This window comes from Etheostoma cragini, chromosome 1 (genome assembly GCF_013103735.1).
Source record: "Etheostoma cragini isolate CJK2018 chromosome 1, CSU_Ecrag_1.0, whole genome shotgun sequence".
NCBI lineage: Eukaryota > Metazoa > Chordata > Actinopteri > Perciformes > Percidae > Etheostoma > Etheostoma cragini.
Genome location: NC_048407.1, coordinates 19,443,150 through 19,464,069, shown reverse-complemented (window position 1 = coordinate 19,464,069; position 20,920 = coordinate 19,443,150). Strand labels below are relative to the sequence as shown.

The 20,920-nt window shown below is 40.7% G+C and overlaps 1 protein-coding gene across 3 annotated transcripts in view; it reads left to right on the top strand.

Annotated features, from left to right (window-relative positions):
• zfhx3 (zinc finger homeobox 3) overlaps positions 1–20,920 on the top strand; it is a 136,123-nt gene that overhangs the window by 108,286 nt on the left and 6,917 nt on the right. For all 3 annotated transcript variants that reach the window (XM_034872511.1, XM_034872605.1, XM_034872435.1), the window contains 4 exons: positions 9,036–9,172; positions 9,728–9,928; positions 14,147–14,270; positions 15,110–20,683. In XM_034872511.1, coding sequence (XP_034728402.1) covers positions 9,036–9,172; positions 9,728–9,928; positions 14,147–14,270; positions 15,110–20,683 — 6,036 coding nt within the window. The remainder of the gene's footprint in view (positions 1–9,035; positions 9,173–9,727; positions 9,929–14,146; positions 14,271–15,109; positions 20,684–20,920) is intronic.

Sequence of the window (20,920 nt, the reverse complement as noted above, 5' to 3'; positions counted from 1 at the left end):
TGTCCTGCATACCGCACAGTGTATGTGCATCACTGCATCTAATTATTCTTTATATAAAGATTATGTTTACCAATTGTATTTGTATTACTGAACGTCAGTCTGAAGGAAATGTAGTTTCATTTTTTTTATGCACAATTTACTTTTATAACCCCTGTGTTAGAAAAACAATGTTGGCAGTTAAGACGTCTCTTATTCAATAGATGAGATTTCTGATAATAATGACACTGAACATCAGCAGGCCTGGATAGATGCTTCTCACTTGTCTAACTTCTTGTGTTACTGCAGGATGTTTTGATTTACACTAGTCAGGTTAAAAGCTGAAAAACAATTCAGACCTTTTGCATATCTAAGTTTTTTATAAAGTGGAGGGGGAAAAAACTTCATCACAGTGTTTGAAGCCCAGCCTTTGTAAAATGTCTTTGATATTCGAACTTCTATTTTAAATGAGGCTGAGTTGTTTGTGCTCTTTGAAAGGGCGACACTCTTCTTTGATGGAAGAAATAATGATATGCATGCCTGACTGAATATGGCTAAAAGTATGTTTTAGCACATCAAAATAAAGCACTTTAAAAAGCATTAAAATGAGCTGGCCGATTAATAATTCACTCATACCTGTGGTGCACAGGAAGACGACTCCTCGCATTAGGATTCCTCCTTTTTGAAAGGCATGCAATTTGATACACGCATATTCAGTTCCTTTCCTCCCCTCTGTCAGTCGCTAATCACACAAAAAGTGTGTTTCTGTGTTTTCACAAAGGAAATATGTGCTTGCATATGAAAAATGTACAGCTTCCCAGCAGCTTATTAGAAACGCTTAGTTAAAAATAGCTTGTGCATTAGGGAACCAGGTCTTAGGTTCTGTTTGATGTCAGTGAAAAGGTGGGTGGGTAGGTTGGGGTGGTAGGTTCAAGGCTGTGTTGTCAGCGAAAGGTAGACAGCTGTATTTTAAAAGAAAGGCTCCCTTTTTGTAATTCAGACCTTTTTTTGATTGATGAATACAATGCCCATTCAAAGCAAGTGCAGAAAACCTGTCTTGTAGAGAAAAGGCGAGGAAGATCTCACAATGCATAAACAGAGGAGTGCTTGTTTGGGCTAGTGATTGTCTGAAGATGTTTTCAGAGTAGGCCCACAAAACATGTGTACGTTAGAATATGGCGTATGAGCATCCTGGCCAACCGGTTATTTATCTGAACTGGTCTCCCACTGTCTGAGGCTGAGCTGTTTCTAAGGTCCATCATTAGAACTACTGAAGTATTTCTTCTCATCGTTGTCATGTAGTTGTTGGAACAGAGCACAACATTGTTCCTTTACAAATGACAGTAACTGTCAGACAGACAGCATGAGTGAACACAGAAAAGGCTTCTTCCTTTATAAAGCCACTGTCAATCTTATTTTCTCTTTTCTTGTTTTACAGCTCCTCAGTATTCATTAAAATCATTTAGAGGAACATCAGAAGCCTTTGTAAAATGCATATGGATTCAGTGTGTCATCACTTGAAAGATGCCTTCATTGTTCTGTTTTTTATTTATTTATCTTTAAAGATAATACATATATGTACATGAACAGACATTCAGACATATGTAAATGTCATATGCCTCCAACACTGCAGGAAATCTTTAGTGCAACTTTATATTTGTTATTATACAGTATATTATCATAGCTGTATATCCTGAGAGAAGAAAATACAAATTAACAGTAAAAGTAATTAAAAGTGGAATACTAAAATCTTGACATATTTGGACAAAGATGTTCATGTGAGCTGTGGCTGCTATTTAATTATCCTGCCTAATTCAAAGGGTCATTTTTAATGCTAGATACTAAATACGTATACATGGATAGCCATGACGCTCTTTCCTCTCTTCTCACACCTTCTTCACCTTGCTGAGGCAGCACTGGCAAAAAGGAAGATCTTCTGCATAAGAACGGGATGCTTACCTTTATTAAAGCAGGTGGTGTGTTTTTGCCGCAGCCGAATGTATGGGAATGCAGGAAGGAGAAAGGCAGGGTGACTGTAGGGTAGATAAGGAGGAGAAGGAAGGCGGGAATTGTGAATAGATCTGCAGACTCTGACACAATGTGATGTGACATATTTAACATAAATGTATGGGTAAGGTTGTATTGACAGTTGTAATGTCTCCATTTGGGGGCTGGTAAATGGTAATCCTCTAAAATTGAGCTTGATAAACAATTATTTTCATTCCTCTTTCCTTACATTCGGGAAGTCTGGTGTGCTTAAACATGCAACAGTTTTTTATATTTAGTATTTTTTTATTTGCATTTAAACATTTCTGTTTGCTTGGTAACCACGTACACAATCCTTGAAACCATTTAGCAAGCCTGTATAGAGAATAAGAGTAGGCTTTGGTAAAGTCAAATAACATGAGCAAAAAGGCAAATTTTATTTCTAATTATTTCATCAGTGATTTTTTTTCTTTTTAGATGCCTTCATCACAGACATGTCTCAAACCTTTTTTATTCACACGTCGCAATATTTATTTAGTGCACACAGCACATGTTTGTATGATGTGAATCACTTTTTACCATCACTTACCATGCTGTTTCTTTATGTTAGCTTGGGCATAAATGTTATTGTTATTGTGTGTAGGAGTATTTTGACATAGTTTTATGGAGCACCAATTAAAATGTGAATTTTATTAGCTGTACACTCTTTTTACTCATCCTGTGTTGAAGTGCATATTATGGGATTTTTCTACTTCATTATGCCAAAAAACATCACTTTTACCTCTCACGTGTTGTTGAGCTTGATCAAAAAAATCAAACCAGGTAAAGTCTATATTCATACATAAATAAACCTTTATGCATTTCTGACCGAACTCCTACAGCCAAGGCGTTATTTTGATTGTCATGCGGAGGTTTGAAGAATGAATTTTACTGACTTGTAAGAGATGATAATAGTAATAATAATAATAATAATAATAAAGATACTAATAGATGGTGTTTGGGATAGTAACAAATTAGATGTTTCCTAACATATTTTCTTATTAGTTTGTATTATCTCTCCAGGATGTTCCAACCATGTGCTGCTGTGCTGCTCTTTTTCTTATGAGGCTCCTGCAGTAGTTTTTTATACATACCAGTTAAAAGAATTGCTCCAAATTATGTCCAGTTTAATGTTACACTATACCTCTGAAACTGTTTATATGAAGACTGGGCAGATGGTTGTGCTTATGCAACTCTGTGTGCCTGTGTGTGTGTTTGGCTTCACGTCCACCTGTGGGGTTGTATAAATGTGCTTTAGCAGGCACATGTGGACATCCAGATGTGTCAGAGAACCAGATGTTGTGTTGTACACTGTAGATCCTGCATTTAGTCTGTAAATTGAACATGATGATTAGCATCCCCTAGACCCAGCACCGTGGCATTGCAGTCTTCTCATTTTTTACTGTGCTACATTGTGCTGTTAGTCTTCTGGTGTTGCTTATTCAGAAACAGAAGTACAAAATGTTATGGATTGTTCTTCATATAACAGTGCAGATATGTAGATTTAATATTATCTTTGGTTGATGCTTATGGTTAGTTACAATCAAATTTTTCAAGTTTATGTTATTGTTACTTAAAAACTGGGAGACATTCAGTGCTGTGGTGATTTGTTATTGCTTTTAAACCCTAAGTAGTATGAGAAATCAGGAGACAAAGCAGTGATAATGTTTACATATTCATACCACGTCCTTTGAGTGCTTGTCATCCCTCAAATTGTAATTCATTTTGTCTTTGAAGATAATAGGCCATAAATTGTCCTTGTTTGTGAGCTAACTCCCTGAAAGCTCAGTGTTTATGAGTTTTACCACGGGGTGTCTAATGGGCAAGCACCAGTGCTATGTCTCCAGAGCGTCCTGTAAAGGTGAACGCCATGTCATCCTGTTGTTCAGTGGCCTGAAGATTAATAATGCTTCTGGTAATTAATATCTCCTCTCAATTTTTTCATCTCTTGCAATCATGCATAACTGCATAACACTCTTATACTACACAGTTAAGTGTTTTGTTCTTGGACTTCCTAAATAATAGGAAATTATTTCATATGTACAATTGCTTTAATATCAGCTTTTTTAATTAATTTCTTTTGTATTTCTTTATAATGAGTGCAGTATAATTACCTAAGAAATATAAGATTAAATGGAACACTGCCCTTAATGGCTCTGGGACAGGCCATAGATTAAAAAGCTGGATAGAAATAGGAAAAGGAAAAGACAATATTCAGGTATTGTTAGCATAGCATTAAAAGAGAATGACTTGTAACACTGGGGGAGTTGAATCATCTCCATATTAATGGCCAACTGGCAGAAGGAATAGAGGTGAGGATTTTCTATTTTGCAAGGGTGCGTCAGAAGCCCTCCAGGGTGTGAAGGTGAAAGACTTTAGGGAGTTGGGTATTAGAGGATACATTTTCAGTAAGTGTAACACTAAGGAGTCTTGAGGTTCACTATGCAGAGCAATTGTGGGTTGAACTTCACTTTGAAGTGATTGGCAGACTGTGGCTGTTCTGGGCAAAGTGACAGCAAAGTTCTGCAGTCTTGCTGGCGTTGACGGACTGGATGATAGGTTATGTTTTTTGTTTTTTTTTTACAAACGGAGGCTTGAAGCTGCCACGGGCGAAACAGGAACTGTGGTAATGTGCGGGCAGAGGCTCCAGAGATGATGAGGACCCCATGTCTGTCAGTAGGAAAAGGGATTCCAATCCAATCCAATCCACTTTATTTGTATAGCACATTTTACAAACACAAAAAAGTTACCAAAGTGCTGCACAGAAAACTCAAACATACAAAACAATTAATGTAAAATATTGTAAAACAAAATAAGAGCATCTGGTTTAAAAAGATAAAAAATAGATAAAAATAATAATTACTAAAATACAGTAAAACAGTGAGAGCCATCAGAGGACCACACAACTCACATGGAGTTAAAAGCCAAAGAATAAAAATGTGTCTTAAGACGAGACTTAAAACACTCAACTGTTGGGGCTGTTCCCCACCAAAACATCAGGAATCTTTTCCCAATCCTCCACTTCTCTACATGTTTTTTACTGCAACTCACGTTTTAGAATAAAGATAACCTCTCTCAGCGACAAAGCAGATCAACCGCAGCTGATTGCACTCCTGGAAGATTTCATTGGCAGATGACCTGTGGTGCTTAATTTAGTCTATGCTGTGTCAGTCACTCTGTCCAGCAGGCATCTTGTTTCCCTTTAAAAGCACAACAAGGCTGTGATTGCTCCAGAGAACGGTGCAGTGTGCTGACAGCCCCTTTGCTGCTTGAATAATACAGTCCAGCTATGGGAGGTGAAACAAGGTGCCAAAGTCCAATTCACTTACGGGATTCGACAGCACTAAAGCCTCTAGTTTACGGAAAAGGGGCATGAATTAATAATCACCTAATTTACTCTTAGATTTTTTTTTCACTCCTGCCCTGCCTTTTGTACTTTAAAACAAAAGCCCACCCTCTGTATTTATCAAAAGAGCTTTGGTATGGATGGAGGATCTGACCAGGCAGAAGAGGTTAGGGTAACAGACAGACTCCTGACAGACATTAAGGTCAGTGACGGAGGGGTATCTGTACCATTGTGGTATCTGTGGAGGACTACTTGTGAATGGGATGAGCATGAATAATCTAACTAACCACAGGGTTTTAAATAATACAATGGTTTATGGACCATGAGTCTTATAATAATAAAGGCTATCTAAATACAGAAATATAAATGTAGTTGTAACCCTTATTAAACCATTATCATTCAAGAAGCTCTCAAAAGTTACACTGACTTCAATGGTAACTTGGCCAGAGTGATAGCAATACTATATATTAAAGAAAAAACATCAGGAATTATTTTTAACAAAACAAACACATTTTCACAACTCTCAGCTACCCCCACCAATATAACATCAGAAAGTAAAACTAGACCTCGTCTATAGCTGTTGTCAGCTATTTTTGACATCCACAGCATATCTCACTGAGTCGTTTTCTGTTCTTTCTTGACAGTACACGGCTCCTGTAATAGTTATATACCCTGCTCCATCAGGACCCAATGTTTTGGTCATTGGTTTTGATCTCTTGCTCATATGGTAGATCCATGTGTCTCGCATGTACGCTTCTATGCTCGGACACCAGTGTCCAATCTGCCGTGTTAGACTGTGCGTCATGACAAAAATCTCTATTTCATTCCCAGCTTTTCAATGTTTCACTCATTTCTTTCATCACCCTTGACACAGAAACACAGGATACAGTAGTTGGATGTTAGTCATGGTGCCTGTGATGGTGTAGGGGAGTAGGGTTCTTAAGAGAAGGCGATTTATCAGATTATTGGAGTCTTAATTGGCCATGACGAGAAAGACTGTGTCCGAGTAAGCCTCCACAGCCCTCCATCTGTCCCACCCTCTCTCTCTGTCTATGTCTCTCCCTTTTACACACACACACACACACACACACACACACACACACACACACACACACGCGCACACACACATACATAAAACACCCTGAGCTAGAGAGCTGGTTGGGTCCCTTCTACAACCGCTCTCCACTGCCTTAGCATAAACAGCCACTTGTTTCACCTCTCTGGTGCTTATTGAGTAATTGTGAAAGTGGAATATACTTACAATCAATTATGTTTATCCTCTTAATCACAAGGCTAAGAGGATACTTGTCTACTTAATCCAAGCTTACTTTCTGTTTTGTATGTTCTTAATAGCTGCGGTACGAGCCCTGCGTACCTGCCGTTTAAGTCTTTGAATTTATTTTTACACTACCGCTCTGTTACAAAAGTTAGGTCATTCCCAGTGATGCCAATTTTACATGTTTAAGTTGTAGCAGCTGTTGTTGTTTATTTCTGTCCATGCAAACATGCAGTGCAGTTAAGACTTGTTTATATTGTTTTTAAAGAAAAAGAGTAGGTGCTTAAAATGTTGAAATCTGATATTAATATTTTTTACAGATGCTGTTGGGTTTAGGCTACTGTTTAGGTCCTTTGCCTCAGGCCTCAGTTACAGCAGTCACCTAGCTTGTACCATGAGGCTTCTGGTGTCAAAAGTTGCTTATGGTATTTCTGAGCTGCTGATGGAGACACAAAAAGCCAAGATGCAGAGACCAATTTTCCTAACTAACTCAATAAGCCAACAAAAAGAGAAAACAGTTTTTAAGGCAAATATATTATCAGTATTAAATGGAATAAGTATTCAATAGATTAACCAGATAGTTGACATGTGAAGATGAGATGTACATCTTTGTTTTCATCAAGAGATGAGTTCAGGGGAAGTAGGGGTGGACTGAAATGGAGTTGAGAAGGTGGAGGAATTGGTGAGGACAGTGCCATGACTGAGAGGTTAATGTCAGGGAATGGGAGGCTCCGTTTTGTTTAACATTCCCTTTGTTTATTGGCGGATGTGTTTAATAGGATTGACTGTGACTGAACCCTAATAGGGCCTCCCTGGCTGATCCTGGTGTCTCTGAGAGATCTCGCAGGCTGCTCTGTCCAAAGCCAGGTCCCCCACTGGGTAATCAGCTCAACTGCCCTCGTCCTGATTGGAGCTGACATTTTAATGTCTGGAGCAGGAGCGTGGTCAGCCCTGCTTAACCTGACCCCCCGCCAAACCACCTCTCCCCGACCAATGGCCTTGGTTCTCAATTTGCCCTTCTAGAACTGTACAAATCAGGCCAAATTTAACTCTTTATGGGCTTGTTAGTTGTTGGCAAGACAACTCCTTAAGTTTCCCAGTGAATTCTTTCCACTGGTGACAAAGTGGGATGCTACTGCTGCTCCCTCGTTTTGGCTCCATGTAGATTTAGCTCCTCTGTGAGCCCTTGCTTCGCTGAGTGATCAGCTGTGATGTATCTCTGTCCCCACCTCTAGTTTCCCTTTTTCCTTATAAAGTGGAGTAGTTTAAAAATGGTTTGCAGGGGCTCATGTGTGAAGCCCTGCTCTGCAGAGATTCTATTTTTTTAATATTGTTTTATATGGATTAGCCCGGTGATTCAGTGTGAGCTAGTGAAACACTTGAGGTAGCAGTATAGGTGACTATAATGGAAATCTTTTCAAAGATTGGCAGCCACCTGACAATTGTACTGTATTCCTTTCCACAGACTGAGCACTGAAGCATGGTTGGATCCTGTGAATGTGCTTGGGAATGACTAATCTTAGTCTGATGCCATGTTTGAGGCCAATGGCATGTTTTTGTGTCTTAAAAATCTTCTTTTTGTATGCAATCTTTCTTTGAAGAAAAATCTAGCTTTGCTCAGGGGCTTGAAAACGGTTTTTTTAATCTCACTGTCCTTTTTTTTTTTTTTTGGCATATTCCACTTGCACATAACTACAGCACACTGGAGAGGGCTTAACTGGTAACAGAATGCCAGTGAAACAAAGACTTCACTCGCATCCCACTGCTTTTGGAAACAAAGAGCTGAGGAATTTCCTCTTTTGAAATTAATTAATCTTTTGGCAAGGCAGAAATGTGACTATTGCTCAAAATAATTTGTATTACAATATCAGGATCACCTGAAAAATTAATAGCCACACACGGTTATACAGGTAAGAAGTAATTACAGAATCAAGTTGTTCAGAGTTGAGTCTAGTGTGGATCTCTTTACCTTTCTTGCTATATGATGAGGTCTCAAGATGTTTGATTGGGTTGTCTCAAGTTTAGAAAACTCATGTGGACTGAAAATATGTGTGAAACCTAAAGTTGCACCCTGTGGCAAATTAATATTTTCATTAGCATTTTATGGTGTTGCATAATATCCGGACAAGCCAACATAGAAAAAAGGCTGCTCCCCTGCACCAACATGGGAAGACAAGTGAAACAGTGTGTGTGATTTTCTACAGGGAGACATGAATTGTATAACAACACTTTCTCTGCCCAATTCCCATTAAATACAGTTATATCACATTTAAGAAAGACATTTCAAAGCCCTTTATCCACAGTGTTATTGATTGACCTGCTCCCGAGCTGCCAAGTCCTCACCTTGTCTTGACATGTCTGCTCTCCTCTCTTTCCCCCTCCGTGTTTGTGTGCATCTGAATAAATGTGCAGCAGTGTCTGGCCACTCTGAACGGCACCAGTCAGATTCTCCAATCCCCTCAAAAAGGCCCTCTTCACGGTCAGAGATTTCTGAGAGCCCGCTCTCCTCAAAGCGTCCCAAGACAGCTGAGAAGAGTGCTGCGGAGCAGGTAAGAGTTACAAACCACACAGTGTGGATAACATTCATGTCTCCAGATGTTCATGAAACTCTATTTTTAAAACTCTTTCAATTAGGGGACTCCTGCTAAAGGTTAGTTCATCCTCAAATACCAAGCCCTCATTATAAGCTTGAAACATACACATTAATTAAAAGAAGAAATGTAAAAATATACTTCTAATAATTTTTAGTCAGTTATCTTGCTGACCCTTTTTATACATTTTGTTTTTACCTCCAATCTCAAAGAATTCAGCCTTTCTGCTGCAGTTGCACTGCTAATTGTGTGTAAGGTGGAAAATCGATATAGTATTTGACAGATGAGAGCACTTTGAAGTAGGTGCCGAGACTCAGTGGTGCTCAATATTACACAGTTGTCTGTGATCAGAGGGATCTGCCTGCTTGAGGGAAGGGGGCCCCAATCTTCCGCCTGATATACAGCTCCTCTTCAAGCAGGCCCGCCGTGCTCAGCATTTCACCCCATTAACCTACAGTGGATCTGTTTCTCCCTCTCTCTATTCCTGTCTATGTTCCTATCTCTACTACCCAGATGTACCAGTGCCCCTACTGCAAGTTCACTAACACGGACCTGAATCGTCTCAGAATGCACGTGATGACGCAGCACTCTGTCCAGCCCATGTTACGCTGCCCATTGTGCCAGGACATGCTCAACAACAAGATCCACCTGCAGTTTCACCTCACACACCTCCACAGCGTGGCTCCTGACTGTGTGGATAAGCTTATTGCCTCAGTAAGTCATTTGTTGTGTTTGTTTTGTGTGTGATTGGATACTGGGTGGTTTGAAAGGTTGAAATGTTAACTCCATTATCATTCTTATATTTCTCAGCCAGCCATGCTCTTGAATCATTTTCCTTACCAATCTGCATATTTCAAGGTAACCTGAAGTTTGTTAGATTGGTATGTGCACATTGTTTATTCTGGTCATCCAGTGCCATAGGAAATAGAATGCATAAGTACTTTAAGAAATGCATTATCCATAGTTTCTAAGTTCGGATATGCAGAGGAGGAAAAGCACTATAGATTAACAAATGTATGGCCTTGCCATCTGGGTAAGCTGAATTACACACTACCAATCTAAGTTTTGATTCCAATTTCTATATCCACTCTGTCCCATTGTGTCTATCATTATCCTCACAGTTATTAATAAGATACTGCAGCCAGTCAAAGCTGTTCTGGATAGGCCTGACATATTGCCAGAGTACGTCAGATTGCAGACACTGGGTCAGGTCAAGGACCAGTGTAAGGATACTGCAATGCTAAGAAGATTAGTCACTCACTCTTAATCAATCCTTTACCATGTAGTAGCGGCCTAGCTGTAAGAACAATTGTCATTCCTATCTTTCCTTCTATAAATTGCCAACATTCAGTCTTTTATCAAACACAAAGAATGCTGTTAATTGCGAAATGGCTGCAGGCAATCCCTTTGGCTCATTGTAAATGATTGGGCCTTTTTAAGATGCATATTTTTCTATTATTTTTCATTGTCTTAATGTGCGCATCATCAGAGAGCCTCTCTCCCGCTCTCCTCTAATCACAGTCATTTGAGGAGGGGAACTCATAATCTGTTTTTGTATTTTTTAATGATTTTAAGATGAGCTAGTCTCTTAGCTCCCAGTTCATTTATCACTACACTGACATTCTTGCCATGTCTTTGATCACCTGTGTGCTAGTCAAAACAAAGCTTTTCATGATGAATATGTTAAAATAATTGCGACACAGATTAATCAAAATTGAATGAACAGTTTTGCCACATTATGAAATTCAAGTACAAGCAATGGAAATGTTATTATTCACTACAAATCAGCCCACAACCAAGTCTCATATAAACTGTATATATTTATAGACAGATTTATAGACAATGAAACACAATCTTCGTCAGTTTTCAGGTCCATTCGTACATGAAATAAAATGCAAGATATGTAGTGTTTGTATTTTGAATCATGTAATCTTAGATTTATTATCAACTGCAATGCACTGGGGCAACATTTTCCACGTAAAGAGAATACTTTCTTTTCTTTCGATAATGCTAATCAAGAGGATATCAAATTTTATTTGCCCTGTTTTCTTGTAAATCACTGAGAAAATCTTTGCTCTGTTGTATTCTGTGAAGCTACATAGCCTGCCGGACAATCACAGAGTAAAACATTACTCTGTCTGGTGCCTCGCCATCTTCATCCTCCATCTAGAAAGTAAATGGCAAGCACATTAGTATGTTGGACGGCAATATTTATTTCTTTTATAGAGTTAGTAATGTACTGAGCCACTACAAGAGGACCGTGATAGAACAGAGGTAATATAACACATTAAAGCTAGCACCTTTTTATAACTGGTGAATGCAGACAGAAAGGTACTTTATCCTTTCCACATGTCTAAGGAGAGGAGCCTAATTAATTCTGAAATAGGTAACGTTTATTTTTTGCCAAGCATGCATAATGATGCATTCACTATCCCACCCTTCATCTTTTCATTCACCTATTGTCTTTGCACTCCCTCTTCCCTCATTTCCTTTCCATCCCATGTGTCTCATGCCTCTCTGTCTTATAAACAGAACATATGTAAAGTACAGTGCATATATATATATATATATATATATATATATAATATGCCCGCACACACACACACACACACACACACACAACCGAGTACTCCCTTTCTCACTCCATGTCTCATTTTCTGTCTATGTAAGATAGTGGTAATGAAAATAATTGTGCTTCATTAATTCGGAGTCTGGCTGGATGATAGCCATTTTAAACTATGTTTGCCAATTAGGCGGTCCAAATTAAAATTGACCTTGGGATACTCTGCTCTTTCCAATGATCGTCTAATGAAGCCGTTGTATAGAAACAGTCCACTTTGTAATGTAAATTTTTTTTTGTTTTGTGACTTTCAATGACGGTTGCATTCTTTTTCCACTTTTCATTTTAAAGAGATAGAGAGGTAACAAAAACAAAGAAGAAAATAGTTGGGAGTGTTTTCTGGTAAATATTTGAACGCACTAACCAAATGTGGTCTATACTTGGTGAGTGTTAACTGTTCTTCTTAACCTTGAAAGTCCTGTTGCTTGAGGATGATTTTGCTCCATTTAGATCTGGCCTGTAGGCTATATGACATGATGCTACAGTATGTTCAGCTGTGTTCTCAATGTGCCTATTAGAGCAATAATTAGAAAGCAGATGGTACATGAGCACAAAGTCTCAACCATACAGATCTGACCACTGCAATCTCTCACTTTTCAATAAATATTCTACCAATATGCATTCTTTAAAAATGATTTCCCTCTTTTTCTCCATCATTTGAGACATCTATATTGAATATGACATGAAAAGACTACTTATAAGTATTAAGGCTAAGAGTGAAAGGTAAAAAGTGTTTAAAAATTGATGGTTAACCAGTGTAATAGAAGGGAAAAGAGGATATAGGAGGGTTAGGGCTGCACAATTAATTGAACTTTAATCACGATCATGATTTTGGCTTCCCACAATCAAATTTCCGTGATTGCGCAACATTGTAAATGCATTATTCCATTCATAGAACGCGCTGTTTTTTTGCAAAGCCAATCTACCGCTCCGTAAACCATTGTGTGATCATGTGCCAGTCAGAGTTGGTCCCAGCACTGCACAGCTTAGTTTCTAGATGTAGACAGTGACAGAGGACAGAGTAACGTGAGGAAAATTCCACAACAGACAGCAGTCGGTTTTACGTCGGACCCAAGGTTTACCAGTTTACCAGTAAACACAACATTTTGTCCTGTTTGTGTTGACACAGCAGTGACCAGTGCTAGTTTGTGTGTCTGTTAGCTCACAGGGACATAGGATGCAACCTGTATTTGTACCAGTGTTTCCGCTGGTAACTCTATGCTATTGCGGCGGCCACGGCAAAAAACACATAAGTTATTGAATGCAACTAACTTCAGTTGGTAAAGTATTAGCTTGTGAGACGGAGCCTGCTGGACATGGCCGAGAGATGTGACCCATAGGAAGAAAATCATAGTTCATAAAAAAATGCAGCGCAGTGACAATACAGATATTTGACATGTGTAACTCTGCTGACCCGCCATTCGACCCGTAGTGGACCCATTCATAGTGAGTCAGCCGTCACTCTGTGAGTAGGATACATCCATGGCACTCTCTCTCTCCCTAGCTCCTTTAATCAGTTATTGTTGAAAACAAGTGAGGGAGCTTTCTCAGAGAAACTTTTTCTTTTAAATACATCCTAGGCTATTTATTTCAGATCATTTTTATTTACATGTGTTGCAGCTTTATGTATGTACAACATACAACTTCAACATAAGAGGAATGTAGAACAATATGGATGTGAAAGCAGTTATAAATATGTGGCAATAAAATTTGTTTTGGTAAAAATCAACAATATAATACTTATTCGTCCTTGAAATAATCGAATTAGAAAAGTAAAGAGAAAAGAATTTTCTCCAAATGTAAAATGCACAACTTTTTTATCAGTAATTAAATTGTTTTTCTTTTGCTTTTAGTGTGTTATTAACACAAACCACAATCTAATTTCCCAGTTCTGCTCAAATGGAATTTTTTATTTAATTGGCACTTACAACTGTACTACAGAGAATTCTGAAGCTAAAGCTGAAGTGTAAGGTAGTAGTGTACCTGCTTTTTCTTATTTATTACAGAAGTCATTTTTCAAGAGTTTTTTATTAGTCTTATTTTATTAGTTTCCCGCAAAGCTTTTAGCTGGTTGAGATACTGTATGAGATGAGGTCCACCTGAGGACTCTCTTGATTTTCATGTTTAGTGTCAATGATCCTTAGTGCAATGTCAAATGTTACCTTATTGATCTCTCTAACCGCCTTCTTGGTAACTACTTTGCATATTCTCTTGTTTGTGTCTGTAATTTTCCTTTATTCATTTAAACGGAATATTAACAATTCTGCCCACTTTATGCACACTATATTTTCTTTGTGCTTTGTGTGTTCCAGGTATCAGCATCTGAGGTACTGCCAACAAGCATGTTTATACCTGTACCTAGTCCAGACAGAGAGTCCCAGAGCACCCTTCATGCTACAGCCAACTCCAACTCTGAAGATGCAAAGAAGCAAGCTGGTTAGTATATATAAAGTATATAAAGTAGGTCATTGGTACTTGTGTAGGTAATTGTGTTGCTAAAGGTTTCATAACATTTTCGACAGACACAAGAAGGACAATGCACTTACAAGACAGTATAATTGATAGTTGACATTAATGGACTTTTAGTCTCGCATTGACAGACGTATTAGCACTGGAGAGTACGGTATGGGTACACCACAGATACATTCTAGGATTGTTTGCGTTTCTTTAAAGCAATCACAAATGTCTTGGGTGGTGCTATGCTCCGGATGCAATGACTGTGGCTCTGCAAAAGAGTCTCAGGAAGGAACTTGTTTTAGAGGAACATTTGCACCCTGCAAAAAACAAAAACGCCACATAAATTATTAAATGAAGTTAACTATTCCAAAACACAATATAGTAATGGGAGTTATTTAAATTAGCTGCATACACGATTAATCCTAGTTTGCTCTTACTTTTATCCCCCCAATCAGTCCCAAAACATTGCAGTAAGCCGTGAATATATTGCCTTAATAATCATTCACTGAAAGAAACAAGCAGGCCTGCTTCATTGCACAAACCACAGTTTCTTCAAGCTTGCAAGCACGAGGTTTATTGTTGTTTCACGTATTAAAGGGATTTAAAGAACTGCAACACACAGAGAGCAGAAGGTGAGGGACTTCTGATGCGTGAGGCTTTATTCTGGATATGTACTTCCGTTGATCCAAAATAATTGTTCTTGTATTTAGTCATAGCCTTTTTTTCTCACCTTTCCAAGAGTGCTAACACAATGAGTGCTTTCATGTCCTAATGTAGGAACCTAATACATTGCTCTCTTTTGGTTTATTTATTCACAGATGCATCAGATGCTGATCAAGAGAAGGGTGTGTCACTCCCTACAGATATAGCTGAAGCTCGCAAGTCACCTCTGGAAGATCAACAGTCGGAGAGGGATGATGCCACAGGATTCCTGTGCTGGAAGAAAGGCTGTAATCAAGTGTTCAAGTCCTCCAACTCTCTCCAGATGCACTTCAATGAAGTTCACAACAAAAGGCCCCAATTGCCTGTTTCAGATCGCCATGTGTACAAGTACCGCTGTAACCAATGCAGTCTGGCCTTCAAGACTGTAGAGAAACTACAGCTCCATTCACAGTACCATGTGATCAGGGCAGCCACCATGTGCTGCCTCTGCCAGCGAAGCTTCAGAACACTTCAGGCCTTGAAGAAACATTTAGAAACCAGCCACCTGGAGCTGAGTGAAGCTGATATCCAGCAGCTTTATGGGGGCTTATTGATGAATGGTGACATTATGGTAATGGGTGACCCATCCATTGGAGAGGAGCATGGAAGTTTGGGAGAAGATGACAAAGAGGGAGATGAAAGTGACCTTGAGGAGAAACAAAGCCCAACAGGCAGTGACTCTGGTTCACTACAGGAGGATTCAGGATCTGAACCTAAACGTGCTTTGCCATTCAGAAAGGGTCCTAACTTTACCATGGAGAAGTTCTTGGATCCATCTCGACCTTTCAAGTGCACTGTATGCAAAGAGTCTTTTACACAGAAGAACATTCTTTTGGTTCACTATAACTCAGTCTCCCACCTGCACAAGGTGAAGAGGGCTCTTCAGGAGTCCACTACTGGCCAGCCTGAGCCTACCAGCAGCCCTGACAACAAGCCATTCAAGTGCAGCACCTGTAATGTGGCGTATAGCCAGAGTTCTACTCTGGAGATTCACATGCGCTCTGTTCTACACCAAACAAAAGCTAGGGCAGCCAAGCTTGAAGCAGCAGGAGGAATCCCTAGCTCTGCAAGTGCAACTGGTTCCAGCATCAGTACTTCAACATCTAGTCCAAGCTCAGCCATCAACTCAACTACTAGCTCTACAAATCACAGTTCTTCTGGCTCGAAAACAGCTCAGAGTATTCTTGGAGGAAACCAAATGGGCCAGACTCACAGCATTGAAAGCCTGGGGAATTCTTCTGTGAGCTGCTATTCCTCACCATCTGAGAACCATGAAGTAAAAAAGTCTAAAATTTCCGACATGCTGTCTGCTAGACAACAACAACAACAACAACATCAACATCAACAACAACAACACCAACAACAACAACAACAACAACAACAACAACAACAGCTTCAGCAACAACAACAGTTAGCTCAGGCTCAAGCCCAAGCTCAAGCCCAGCTTCAGCAAGAGCTTCAGCAGCAGACTGCTATTTTACAATCACAGCTATTTAACCCAGCCCTTCTGCAGCACTTCCCAATGACAACTGATGCACTTCTCCCCCTGCAACAACAGCAGTTGCTGTTCCCTTTCTACATCCCTGGAGCAGAATTTCAGCTAAACCCAGAGATCAACCTCAGTAACTCAGCACTTGGCCTTGCAGGATCCTCCACCTCCTCACTGTTGGAAGATCTAAAAAACTCAGCCCAGCAGAGTTGCTTGCAGCAGCAATTGATGCACCACCACCTTCAGCAGCAACATCAACAACAACAGCAGCAGCAGCAACAACAGCAGCAGCAGCAGCAACAACAACAGCAGCAACAGGCTCACTCACATGCTCAGGGCCAGATGGCATTGCTGCAGCAGAGTGTAGCTCTTCTTCAGCAAGCTGAAAAAAAGCAGAGACCTCCCTCCTCTCACAATGAGAAAGACAGAGAACTACAAAGAGAGAAGGGAACAAGTGAAAAAAATGAGGAAAATGTTAACAAAGATTCTACAGACAGTAAGCCAAGAGAAAAGAAGGACATTCAGCATATTTCAATAAACATAAACCATGATACTGGCTTGCCCCCAAGGATTGCTTCAGATGCTCGAGGAAATGCAACCAAAGCACTGCTGGAAAATTTTGGGTTTGAGTTAGTAATTCAGTACAATGAAAATAAACAGAAAGCTCAGAAAAAGACAGCTGGACCTGCAGGATCAAGTGGTCCAGGTGGGATAACAAGAGTGGTGGACCCCATTGAGGGATTAGAGAAACTGGAGTGTGAAGCCTGTGGCAAGCTGTTTTCAAACATACTTATTCTAAAGAGTCACCAGGAGCATATCCACCAGGCTTTCTTTCCATTTCGATCCCTCGAGAGATTTGCCAAGGAATACAGAGATCAATATGATAAACTCTATCCACTGAGACCCCCTACACCAGAGGCTGCTCCTGCTCCTCCACAGCCTCCTCCTCCACCTCCACCTCCTCCTCCTCCACCCCAAAGAGCTCCCACACCAAATATTCCTGTCTCTGCTGCTTCACTCACGCCCCCAACTGTACATACCCCACAGCCACAAGTTCAAATGGCACAAATTCCCATGCCAATGGATTTGCCCATCTTCTCACCGCTCATGATGCAGTCCATGTCTCTCCAGTCCTTGCCTCCTCAGCTACAATCTGTTGAGCCAAGCTTAGCCTCAGACCTGGCACAGCTCTATCAACAACAGCTTACACCAGCTATGCTACAGCAGCAGCAAAACAAGAGGCCACGGACGCGCATCACAGATGACCAGCTTAGGGTCCTGCGACAGTACTTTGATATCAACAATTCGCCAAATGAGGAACAGATTAAGGAGATGGCAGACAAGTCAGGGCTACCACAAAAAGTCATAAAGCACTGGTTCAGAAACACCCTTTTTAAAGAGCGACAGCGCAACAAAGACTCACCATACAATTTCAATAATCCACCAACGACAACTTTAGAAGACACAAAAATTGACTCTAAACCTCCTTCCCCTGAACCTCTGAAACAAGAATTTTATGGAAGTAAGAGATCATCAAGGACTAGATTTACTGACTACCAGCTAAGAGTGCTACAAGACTTCTTTGATGCCAATGCTTATCCTAAAGATGATGAATTTGAACAGCTCTCCAACCTTCTGAGCCTCCCCACTCGTGTAATTGTTGTGTGGTTCCAAAATGCTCGCCAGAAGGCTAGGAAAAATTATGAAAACCAGGGTGAAGGAGCAAAAGAGGGTGAAAGACGAGAATTGTCAAATGACCGCTATATACGCACCTCAAATCTGAACTACCAATGCAAGAAATGCAGTCTGGTTTTCCAGCGTATATTTGATCTTATAAAACACCAAAAGAAGCTGTGTTACAAAGATGAAGATGAAGATGGACAATATGACAGCCAAAATGAGGATTCAGTGGATTATCCCAATGACTGTTATACTCCCTCTGGGTCTTCCTGTCACACCCCAATGCCCTCCTCTTCAAGTCTCTGCCCACTTCCACCCTCCACTTCAGCATTCTCACACCTCCCATCAACTGAGAAAGAGGAGGCATCACCAGCATCCACCTCAAACCTCTATGATGAGAAGCCCAAGCAGTTACCAGAAATTTCTGTTGATCCACGAGAAAACCAAACCTCTATTAAGCAGGAAGTTGTGCATCAACCACAGTCTGAGGCACAACACCATAGACCCCAGAGAGAAGAGAAGATTCAATCTATTTCCAAGCCCATCAAACATTCATCTCCTTCCTTCTCTCAGCAACAGCAACAGTGTGGTCCCTCAGCCTCTCAGACAAGCCAGGCCTCATCGCAAAGCCCTCACATGAGCCTCAATGCACACCTGACCACCCAACAACTAGCACAACAAATGATCCCGTATCAGTGTGAGCAATGCAAGATTGGCTTCCCCTCCTTTGAGCACTGGCAAGAACACCAGCAATTACACTTCCTTTCTGTGCAAAATCAATTCATCCACCCTCAATTCCTAGACCGTCCAATTGATATGTCTTTCATGCTATTTGATCCCAGCAATCCTCTCCTGGCAAGTCAGCTACTGTCTGGGGCAATGCCACAGATTCCCAGCAGCTCTGCCACCTCTCCGTCCACTCCTACCTCCACCATGAACTCCCTGAAGAGGAAGTTAGAAGAGAAAGCTGGCACCAGCCCAGGAGAAAATGACAGCACAAATAGTGGAGAAGAGCCACAGAGAGACAAGCGGCTCAGAACCACCATCACACCGGAGCAGTTAGAAGTCCTTTATCAGAAGTATTTATTAGATTCAAATCCTACACGTAAAATGCTTGACCATATTGCTCATGAGGTGGGATTAAAAAAGAGAGTAGTGCAAGTCTGGTTCCAAAATACCAGAGCCAGAGAGAGAAAAGGTCAGTTTAGAGCAGTAGGGCCAGCTCAAGCACATCGTAGGTGCCCTTTCTGTCGAGCTCTTTTTAAAGCAAAAACTGCCCTTGAGGCACACATTCGCTCTCGTCACTGGCATGAAGCCAAACGTGCTGGATACAATTTAGCTCTTGCTGGTATGTTACCTGACCAGGAGGGTATGCAAATAAAGATAGATGCTCTAGAAACTGCAAGTTACTCCCAACTGGCCCCAACAAACAGTGATGGACAAAGTTCCTCCATGTCACCAGTAAACAAAAGCATGGATTTGTCACCCAGGGCTCTACTGAGCCCCTCGTCTATTAAAGTTGAGGGAATGGAAGATTTTGAGAGTGCAACCGTGTCCTCTGTAAACCTCAGCTTTGATCACAGCAAACTGGATAATGATGACTGCTCTTCTGTGAACACAGCCATCACTGACACAACCACAGGTGATGAGGCCAATGCTGATAATGACAGTGCTGATGCAAAACACAGCCAAAATAGCGGTGATTACCTGTCTAAGTCTGGGGGCACAGCCCCAAACCTTGAAACTGATGACCAGATGTCCTCAGGGCTGGTAAGCCCTGCAACAAGCTATTATGCTAAGGACTTTGAGAATGAACATATCATTGATCACAGTGAGACGTCCAGCCTGGCTGACCCATGCTCACCAAGTCCCGGAGCCTCAGGTACCAGGAGCATTGACAGCGGTGATCGACCTGGCCAAAAGCGCTTCCGAACCCAGATGACTAACCTCCAGCTGAAAGTGTTAAAATCCTGTTTTAATGACTACAGGACTCCCACTATGCTGGAATGTGAGGTACTTGGCAATGACATTGGACTTCCAAAGAGAGTGGTTCAGGTGTGGTTTCAAAATGCCCGTGCCAAGGAGAAAAAGGCAAAGCTCAACATGGCCAAGCACTTCGGAATAAATCAGACATCCTACGAGGGGCCGAAGACTGAATGCACTTTGTGTGGTGTCAAGTACAGTGCTCGCCTTTCTGTTCGTGATCACATTTTCTCCCAGCAACACATCTCTAAGGTGAAGGATACCATTGGCAGCCAGATTGATAAGGAAAAAGAATACTTTGACCCCGCCACTGTCCGCCAACTTATGGCCCAGCAAGAGATGGACCGCATTAAGAAGGCCAATGAAGTTTTAGGACTGGCGCAGCAGCAGGCCATGCAGCAGCAGGGTTTGTTTGATAACCCTGCAATGCAGGCTCTGAATCTTCAGTCAGCTTATCCAAATCTGCAAGGCATCCCATCTGTCCTGTTGCCAGGGGTTGGCAGCCCCTCTCTTTCCAGCTTTAACTCATCTAATTCAGGTATGTCATCGTGTTGATTCATTCAATGATTTACAGATTTGAGTTGTAGTTTTGTTTTTTAATTAACATGTAACTAACTAACAACTAACAACTGCACATTTTACTTAAATGTAAAACCTAGTAAATGCCAACACCACCAACACCAGTACAACACCAGAAGACACTATTTCTACTCTTCCCATCAATCAGCTTGTCACATGTACTCATTTACACTGGAACACATACATACTGTGTGTA